Source organism: Podarcis tiliguerta, assembly GCF_965153285.1.
Source record: "Podarcis tiliguerta genome assembly, chromosome: 7".
Lineage (NCBI taxonomy): Eukaryota > Metazoa > Chordata > Lepidosauria > Squamata > Lacertidae > Podarcis > Podarcis tiliguerta.
The window spans coordinates 39,935,411-39,946,122 of NC_139540.1; the positions used below are offsets into that span (position 1 = coordinate 39,935,411).

A 10,712-nucleotide genomic window follows, 5' to 3' on the forward strand; every position below is an offset into this window, starting at 1 on the left:
ACCTACCGCACCCCCTTGCTATACCCCTGCTTGAGACAGGCAGATCTGCCAACTACAACAATAATCTAGAAGCACTCTGATTTCCTTGCAAATATGGCAGACTAAGTACAAATTAACCCTTTCATCCCAACTGAAATAAACTGAGATAAACTGGTATTTGATTTTGCCGGGGACTATGAAAACAGACATCTCACTCAGAGCAAGAAAATATTAGAAAACCAAAGTATGTATGGTGCCAACAGTACAAAAACTGAAACAGTGCATTAGATTTTCCACCCTTCAACTGTCAACAATCTACATTTCTTTCCCAATATTTCCATCAACAAGATCTATGCGCCACTGCAAGCTGGTAGATTTCTTCTTTCAAGGTACTTTTCACAAGCTGTGTCCAATTCCTTTCGGGTAAACAGAAATTAAGCTCACTGGTATCTGACAGAGGAGGAGGTGAGAGTGAGAGTGAGAAAAGATGCTTTGATTAAGCATCACATCTCTCCTCCCCCAACTTTATACTGACTACAACATTAATGTCTCACATCAAATATAACTGATCGGTAGAAAGGACTTCATGATCTGAAAACAGAGACGATGTATGTACTTTTGTAACCCAAAAATCTTTAATAAAAACAATTTTAAAAAAGAAGAGTTCTGTTATAGGGAGACCTTGGATGAGCCAAGTTCTCTCGATATCAGTTTCCTATGCACAAAAAAACTGCTCTACAAAAAACTATATTAAGATTAAGAAGACACTGAGAGCATTAATAGGGTAAAAACTAATTTCAGATGAGAACAACAATTTGAGAATAACATGGGAAACATAATGAGACTGCAAATTTAATACAGCTACTTGATGAGTAAAATGTCCTGGTTTCTTAAGTACTTGGAGTCCCCAGGCAGGATTGGGTGAGATTAGCTGCTGCTAGCCACTGAATAGTCAATATTAAGCTAAATGGACCAATGACCTGAAACAGCCCCCTATGTTCCAAACTGTAGTTTGGCATCACCAGCATTATTATAATGATTCAAATAACTGGGTAATTACATGGCTCACTACAAGAAAATTAGTTAGACAATTCAAACTCATGACAGATTTTGGATATGGGCTGCAAATGATGAATAAGTTATCTAGTCCTGCTCTTTTACTTAAAAAAAAAGGAAAGCAGCACCTTGTTTTTAGCTAAAAGGTAGGATTGTTCTAGGCTTCATAAAAAACTCAGGACCGCCTTATCAACATGTTCAGTCTAGCTTGTCTTGTAATTTGACTGTTCCCATCAATGCTGAGATTCACACTAGGCCAATTTCTAATACTCACCTAACATTTGGCAGGTCTGAATTTAACAATGGTGCAGTGTTCTCGGAAGTGTTGTTTTTCTGAAGGTGACACCTTAAACCGTCTTTAGCAGGCAAATAATACACCCTTTGAACAACCACTTGGACCTGGATTCCTCTCCCTCCAGCTCTTCCTTGTGTCTCCACAATATCAAGAAGAGAGTCGCTTAAGGGAGTAACTGCAAAGGGAGATAATTTGGGCTCATTGTTGCTATCGGTATGCACAGTCTTCAAAGTCTTCATATTGAGACAGGGGATCTGGCAAGAAAGGCACAAACCAAATCATTGTACAGATTGCAGGAAAACATACAGGAAAGAAAGGTTTTGCTTACCACAAATTACCATCCTTCTAGCACAGAGGTGGGCAATGTGCGGTCCAGAGACCCACCTCATTTTATATGCTCCCACTCCTCAACATCTCCTGAAGCTACCCTAATATTTCATCTCATCAGAGCTCCTTTCTTTCTGTTTGTTTCCTCCTTATTGTTCCTGGCATTAAACATGTTTCCTCTTTCTATGTTTTTGGGGAGCAATTGGAAGGAATAGTATTTGATTTTGGGGGGCGGGGGGAATAAATAACGTTTTTCCTGGTTGCATGACTTGAGGAAAAGAAGTCATTCCCACAGCAGCAATAACTGTCTCAGAACAAATTGGCAGGGGTCTTCCATATAAACATCTCTGTGTTTGAGTAAAAAAATGTGTGAGGTAGACATGGTGAAAACTGAAGCAGGACAATCTTTATTCTGAATTAGTTCATCTAGATGACAAACTGGTGAAACAAATGGCAGTAGCTTCCTCAAAGCAATTTGTTCTTTTGTTTCTTAATAAAACCATGTGAAGGTGAGCATTTTCTGCTTGGCCAGTTCTTGCCTAGGAAAGCACGGATAATCTCCCTCTGATGAGGTTGAAGACTGAATCTACCAACCAAGAGGAGATAAGCTGGATGTTCCAGCCTTTGTACTCCTATAACAGCGGCAGGGCAACTTTTCTTTTTCTGTCTAGGGCTGCATTCCCTTGGGAACAAACATGGTAACAGAAAAAACAGAACCGCAGTCACAAAAAATTAAGGCTACAATCCTATACAAACACTAGGAAGCCAACTCCTGACCACAGTGGGTCTTACTTTTCAGTAAACATGAATATATTGCACTTTGAGATCTATAACAAACACAAATAACTGATAATATGGAGACAGTGAATCCCTATTTGTCTCCCCCCCCCCCATTCCTTTTCAACATGTGTCTATAGGTGCAGATCAGCCTAAACCTTAACCACGAATGAACAGACTACCCCGTCTTTACTCTGAAAAGAACAGGAGATACTGGTAAATAAAAATATCTTTTGCTCTTGGGAGAGCAGAGGCCAATGCCTATATTCTAGAAGTAATCTGATTTGAGTATGTCTTCAATTTGATCCTCCAAATCCAAAGGCAGGACCTTTGGGAAGAAGATCCACTTTATAATGCCTGCTGTATGTGTGAAGAAGCTCAGAGATTCTCCAAGCATAAGCAAAGCTCACTAACAGAATCTTCTTAAGAGGAGGTTCAGATCAGGAAACATTAACTAAGAGTTCAAAAGGACAGATTAGAGCCATGACCACCCAGTTCAAGTTTCATATAGGAATGCTGTGGACTTCTCCATGTGTACAGTGTTGTACACTGTGCGTTTCCTGCCACTAAAGGTAAGATGGAAAATGCTGCACAATGACATCAGAACACATCCCTAGAGCTTATGGACAGGGAGAGTGGGAACACCACTGGCTTGCTGTTTGACAACATATAGCTAACCCTTTAGAAAGGCTGGTAATTTTAAGTAGTTGAGCAGCAAATCAGATGAAAAGTAATCTGCTAAATATATGACAGCAATACTACTCAAGACAGTAGTGAGGCTAAAGCAAAGTATCACATCAGTTCAGTGTGTCAACATGTAGGGGAAAATCTTGATTGTAAAATATCAATATTATTCACTAGCAAACTCTAAATCTTGCTTAAATGAAGGATACAGAGCGCACATGAGCGTTCTTGCATGCACTGTTTGCAAATATCTGTTCATCAGCTCGCTACAAAGTGTTAAGCTGTAAAATTAAACATTACCTGGTTAATTGCAGATGTTTGAGGCCAGTTGTCTTTTATGGTGGAAAAATTGAATACCCAAGCCAAAGATATCTTTCTTTTAATAAGCAATGGTTCTTGAAGATGTTGCCTTTCCATCTCTGTTGGTTCTTTAATAACTTTCTGACTGAAGTAAGTATTCATGATAACTGGAATGCTATCATTTGGAAGAAGAAGTCTTTGCCTGAAAAACAGAATCATGGTTATCTCATTTACTTTAACAAGTTAGAGCTGTAGACTAGTAAGCAAATCTATAATCATGAATTAGAATCTGCTTCAGAAGTATATGTAGATTACTTTCCTGCAGTCTTTTAAAATATTTTTTACTAACAAATTAATTTTAACATACAGTTTGAAGATGATGATTATTATTTTTGCTGAAATGGCCATACTAATACATTGCTATAGACTAAATGAAAACTAATACACAATAATTTTGTGGCTCATTAGATTAAGTTTATTGACTATTGTAAGAAATATTAGTTACCACCAGCCATACATTATGGGTTTACAAAAAATATTAGGTTATGTGTTGTAAGCGTTTGATGTATTGGTTTAATGGTCAATTTTTTTAAAGGGCAGATTTGTGTATTAATCTGGACCAATATATGATTTAGCCTCATTAATTGTCCATTACAAGCTTTTGTAAAATCTGGTACAACTGAGCAGTTTGATGGGTATCATGTGCACCAGTATTGAGAAACAGCTTGCTCCTTGAAGTTCATATAACTTCCTTTCTGATTGCTTCTACTAGCTTGTGTAGACATCCCCCACATCCCACAGGCGTTTAACTTACGAGGTTGACATTATTTTATTGAAGACTGTTTTATCTGCTATGCTTGTCTTGTTACGCTCGGGTTACAGACACTTCAGGTTATGCGTTTTTGGGTTGCGCACCATGCCGAACTTGGAAGTACCAGAACGGGTTACCTCCGGGTTTCGGCGTCGCGCATGCGCAGAAACACTAAATTGCACTTTGCAAATGCGCAGAAGCGCCGAATCACGACCCACACGTGTGCAGACGTGCCACTGCGGGTTGCGAACATCCCTCCCGAATGGATCACATTCGCAACCCGAGGTTCCACTGTATTAGAAAGGCACAGTATAAACCTTTATAATAAATAATAAAAGTTTAAGAGTGGACTCCTGGCAACCAGCATAGCTTATTATTTACTACTGGCTTTTCCCTTTACTCTATCCCCTTTGTCTTGCACAAAATGACAAGAGATATTAGGATGCAAGCCTAAGGAAACACAACATGCCTACTATGCTGGGAAAAAGGGAATAAGAGGTCATCTAATGTATAACAATGCTGCCTATGTATTCATAAGTTTGTTTATTTAGTTTGATTTATTAAATTTCTATAGCGCCCTTATTCTGAGGATTACAGGGCAGTTTACAATATAAAAACACAAAAGTACATAATATAGTAACAAAGAAAAACAATATCACCACTATCCCAGCACAGTTTAGTAGGCCATAGATTGTTTAATTAGCAAAACACCTGGAAGTGGAATGTTTTTGCCTGGCATCTAAAGATATGTAATGCAGGCACCAAGCAAACTACAGACGGGGAGCCACTGCAGAAGAGGCCCATTCTCAGGTTGCCACCCTCTTGACCTCTCATGGAGGAGGCACATGAAGAAGGGCTTCAGATAGTGATCAAATGGTGCAGGTCAGTTTATACAGGGAGAGGTAGTCCCTGAGGTTTTGTGGTCCTGAGATGTTTAAGGCTTCATAGGTCAAAACCAGCACTTTGAATTGGGTCCAGAAATTAATTGGCAGCCAATTGCTTCCCTCTCTGCTCGAGTTAGGTTGGTGAGTGCCTATGTTACAGATGGTGACTATTCACTTGTTTGAATAAACATAGAACTCTGTTTGCAGAGATTGCTAAAACTATAGGCATATGATGGGAAAAGGCATGGCAAAGTTTTCAAATAGTTAACTAAGTAGTGCAGCAGTAGCAAAATCAAACAGGTTGAGACATTGCTGAACTATATTTACATTCTGTTACTGCATTTACTTTCCAGGGTTTTTAATTAGTTCCTCCTATTCATTACCTGGGGTGTGTTGAAAATTGTGACGCTCAGTCATACAGAAACTGCCTGACTATGGTAAATGAAACAATGATGGGAACATCACTCCAGGTTTGTCATAACAGGGCACACTTTCTTTTTGGGTTCTGTCGAAACCTCAGTTCACAGCATAGTAATGGTGTCTGCAGATCAGAGTGGCTAACATTCCATAAATGCACTGGAAAATTATGGTAGGTACTTTTTAATGTAAAGCCACGTACACTAGTAGAACAATTCTGAACCAAACTGAAATAGACAAGTGATAAGAAGGGGTTACATCCAACCCTGTTCTATAAAGAGTAAGCCTGCTGAAATTAATGCACCTAGATTAATCATGCCCACTAATTTATAGGTCTACTTTGAGTAGAAGTATCACTAGATCTGCCCCATCTGCTGCCTATCTTGTTCATGCAAGGTGGCAGTCGTCCTATGGATCCTGGAGGTGGTATTGACCAGTTTCAAATATATCCTTCATAGGCAAATTTGTAGCCAGACAGCTACAGACACTGAATGACACTGATTATCCGGATCAATTTCAATTTACTGTTCAGCATTGAAACAGTTCTGGTAGCCCCAGCGAATGACCTAATACAAGGAAATATATATACTTTGAGTGTTGCCCTGTTATTTCTCTTGGACCTCAAAGAGTCTTTTGATATCATGGTATACTACTGGATTGACTGTCCAAAATGGGAAATGCCCTGTTCTAGCACAGGGGTCAGCAAACTTTTTCAGCAGGGGGCTGGTCCACTGTCCCTCAAACCTTGTGGAGGGCTGGACTAGATTTTTTTGGGGAGAAATGAACAAATTCCTATGCACCACAAATAACCCAGAGATGCGTTTTAAATAAAAGCACACATTCTACTCATGTTCCAGAAGGTGGTACATGGCATCTATTGCTTTGCCCTAAGCTGTGCGACTGAGTGCTCCTATATACCATCTATATGAAACTGCTTAGGTCATTTAAGGATTTGGGGTGATATGAAGGCCGCTCTAGAGAAGATAGAAGTGTTGTTGATGGTTTGTCTGACCTAGGAGGTGATGGTCAGCCTATGCTGGAGAGTGCTGTACTTCCTCTGAAGGATAACTCTTGCAGGCTGGAAATGCTCTTAACTCCAGCATTGTCTATAGAGATCCAGCTGTCACCCATGACATGAAGCACCTTTAATTCAGGCTGGTGACCCAGCTGCAACCTTTGTTGGCTAGAGATGTTCTAATCCAAATCCAAATCTAATCTAAATCCATGCTTGGAATAACATCTCACCCTGAGTGCTGCAATGCATTATATGTAGGGCTGCCTTTGATAACTATTCAGAAACTACATTTGGTTCAAAATACTGCAGCTAGATTGCCAACTGGGACTGAGTGAAGGGTCCATAATGTAAGTTTTAACACAACTACACTTACTCCTGGGCCATTTCTATGCACAATTCAACATGCCAGTTTCTAAAACCCTAAGTTGTTTGAAACCTAACTACTTATAAGAATGACTGGCTGTTCTACCAGAAAATCACAGGACACATAAACCAGCAATATATTGATTGGGCAGGTGAAAATATTATGGCAATTTATGGTGGCACACAGCATAGGGGGACAGGATATGATAAGCCAATGTGGTCACAAGGATTTTAGAATTACAGCAAAAGACTCATGATGTGTGAATTGGGGGGGGGGCATGAATTAGGCACTCATTACAGATTGTCAGCATACCAAGATCCAAGATCCAGTTATTCATAAACAAATATTAGTGAAATGTAAATCAGAAAGCGACAAACGAATCATTTTCAACATGACACACACTTACTAGGGAACCAATGCTCTTTAGCTACTGGCAGAGAACTGCCAAGCTGTGTATTAACATTCTATCTTTTGTACAGGTGCCTGCACTCAACTAAATGACATGCAATGCCAAGAAGTAGAGGCCAATATAAAACAGACACATATTTTTCCTGATTATCATTTACAATTACACTTATTGTTCCCCACTATGGCATTAATCCAGTGCTCTCTAGAGCAGAAAAAAACTTGGATACAACTAGAACACACAAGCCACCTTTGAGAAACAACTGCCTGTTGTTTGACATTATTTTTATCAGGAGTGCTTATGTAAACAGTTGCTACAACAATTATTAGCAGAAATCAGACCATCTATGCATTCTCCCAAAATGTTCCATGGCTACAGCATGCTCAGACTTAATGGTATGTGCTAGTTATGAACTGTTGGAAATTGTGGTTTGTTTTCTAACACATACACAGATTACTTTATAAGTAATACACAAAGTAATACACATACACAAAGTACTTTTTAGATTTTAAATGCATTTTAAATATTTTAAAGTATTTTACTAAATTTATATACTGCCTATATAGCTGAGTTCTTGTATCTGCTATCAATAAAGCCATTGGTTTTCTGGACAGCTCCATCCCCCAATAAGAGCTGTTTGCACACTATTGGGATTTTACAAAGGGATATGATACGGTTAGCCTGTATAATATAATTACAAAATTTGGGTCCTTTGTAACTCTCTAATTCCCCATATCAGATAAGAAAAGAACAACAATACACTTTGAAATACAAAAAAGTAAAGAAAATAAAGCAATTGTAATTTCATTGAGATCTGAAGTAAGATGGTGCTCACTGAGGCAGACAGATTCGGCAAGATAAACAATCAAGCTGAAGTTATTCTCAAGTGTTGGCAAATTCCACAACACAAAGTAAAGGCAAAACTAAGACTGAAATTCTGTCCTCATATAACCCCACTGTGTTTAGCAAGCCCCCCTCCTATTTTTCTTTGCTAAGAGCAAGAACAGCCATTGCACACTACAAAGTAAAGACTAATTTGCCATGTTTACTTTTCTCCCAGTTCTGTGGAGTTCAAGATATATCTCAAATACATTTCAGTGTGCATTATTTTTTGAATTTTTATTTTAAATCTTACTGCCAAGCTGTAGCACTCTTTGCCAGGTTCCTGCACAAAGAAAACTTTATTGCCAACTTTAATCACTTGAGAATTATTAGGAGCTCATAATGAAAATATTGGCAGGTTTAACCAGTCCTTCAGTACTGCAGTTATTTCAAATTCCCAGAAGCTTCATTGTTCATATACTTCGTATTATTGTTTAACTCCAAAACAGAAATGGACTACCACTTCAGAATGCCCCGAGACTTGGGTTTTTTATTACACACAGGAAATAGAGAAGAAGGCAAAGGCTGTGATCAGGTCAACCATTAATTCAAGCATATTTAGCAATTGGAAACCAAGCTCAATTCTAGTTGGAGGAGAACTAAAAACAAAAAAGATCTCTCATTTTCATGTAATTAGTTATACTCTTGTAAGTAAAGAATATTATCTACGTGTTTTACATGCTTAATCAGAGGCTGGGAACCTGTGATTCACATCCAGCTCACAGCCAAGTTCCTGATTGAGTATGGTGACAATAAACTTTGATTAATGACCTCCCTAAAAAAATCCGTAATTTTTTTAGAGGATAAAGTGTAGACAGTCAAAATATAGCAATTAGGAACAGGTTCATTATAAATATTCCATGAGAATATTCCCAGATTATTGAAAAGTTACATAAATTAGTTTTTAACACATTACAAAAAAAAAATTCAGATATTGTTGGGGTGAAGCAAGGGCAGAGAGAAAAGAGGTGGCTCCATCCACCATTGGCTCTGGCCCCTGATTTGACCTTCCCTCGAAAAAAAGTACTTAAATAATCAAGCAGAGGTAAGAACATGAGAAAAGTCCTGCTGAATCACGCCAATGGCCCATCTACTCCAGGATTTTGTTCCCAGTGGCCAACCACATGCCTATGGAAAGTCCACAAGCAGCACAACACTCTCCTCCTCACGTCCCAAGAAAGTAGTATTCAGAGGCATATTGCTTCCGATTCTGATGGTATTATAACCAGTAGGACTAATAGTCACTGACTGCCTTAATTTTCCATGAATTTGTCTAATCTTCTTTTAAATCTTTCCAACAAAACCAATTAAGCAATCTTCCTATCCAGCTGCATTTCGAGAGAGAGAAAAAATCATATGGGCATAACTATTTGCATGAAATAGCTTTACAAGAGCAGACTTGAAGCTTATAGCACCTTCATTATAGGGCTTCCGGAGAATGCACCTCTTTACCCTGTTTTCTGACACTTGAGGGGCAATTTTTTTTAAAAGGATCCACATTAATTCTATGATTGCAAGTTGTTTGAAACTGTTTTTAAGGTTGTAACCTGCCCTGAGACCTTAGGGAGGAGGGTGGTAAGTAAGCAAGCAAAGCTGAAAAAAATGTGAAGGGTACTTAGCACCACATTTCATCAAGAGAAGATTTCTTGCCTTCCTAGGAAATGTTAGAGGGTGCAGAATAAAGATTGTCAAAGGATTAGACTTGGTTTGAGCATTACAGTACCAACCCCTAATCTAGGACGTAAGTAACTTCTCCTTTCTTGCATTATTAACATCCTAATCACTATATACAACACTTCTTAAAAACATTGTCTGTTTGTCTGCTCAAAGCAGTTCTGACATGATGACCATGACAGGCTCTGGGCAAAGATGAGAGATCCTGTGCAGACCATATCAGTATCCAATTCCTGCTGGACGCTTGCCAGAAGAGCAATATTACAACCTTGGTGGAGACTGTCGGCTCCCTTCGCCTTAGGGCTAATTTTGAAATATACTACAGATGCTGATGAAAAGGAAAGGGGTATGTTAGGACTCAAAGGAAAACACGATGAATGAAAGAAAAACTCTTAACATGAACTGATTTTAGTTTTTCATTTATGTCACACTGAACCCACACAGAACTCTTTATTTGAGCTCAGTTTTTGACACATCTGGCCTATTACTGATTTCATGAACCAGTGACTAGGTATTTTTAGCAGAAGTATGGAATCCTATAGCTCATTTAAAAACAACAACTACAATTAACTGTTGTTGTTGGCATCTGTCTGTCTCAAGAGATTGTGGAGAGCACCTCTGGGGGTGAAGTTAGCAGCAGTGACCTCCCCGGGATGCAAGCCCAGGCAGTGTATGTATAAGGGCCCTGGGCTGCCCAGATGAGAAGATTCCCCTCTCAGCCTCGTTCATGTAGTCCAAAGGAAAGCAGAGCAAGACATTTTGCATCAAAATGGCTGCAGGAGTTGCCAGAAGAAGGCGTACAAGGCACCATCCACACATCTTAGGGACTCCACTCCAGATT

At 39.0% G+C, this 10,712-nt stretch overlaps 1 protein-coding gene across 5 annotated transcripts in view; it reads right to left on the reverse strand.

The window, feature by feature from the left end:
* The window catches only part of SPIDR (scaffold protein involved in DNA repair), a 157,451-nt gene that overhangs the window by 51,969 nt on the left and 94,770 nt on the right, over window positions 1–10,712 (reverse strand). For all 5 annotated transcript variants that reach the window (XR_014514057.1, XM_083451603.1, XM_083451604.1 and 2 more), the window contains exons 9-10: window positions 3,419–3,620; window positions 1,310–1,584 (exon numbers count right to left, since the gene is read on the reverse strand). Coding sequence is in view for 4 of the 5 variants with exons in the window: in XM_083451603.1 (XP_083307729.1) it covers window positions 1,310–1,584; window positions 3,419–3,620 (477 nt within the window). In the remaining variant the exon portion in view is untranslated. The remainder of the gene's footprint in view (window positions 1–1,309; window positions 1,585–3,418; window positions 3,621–10,712) is intronic.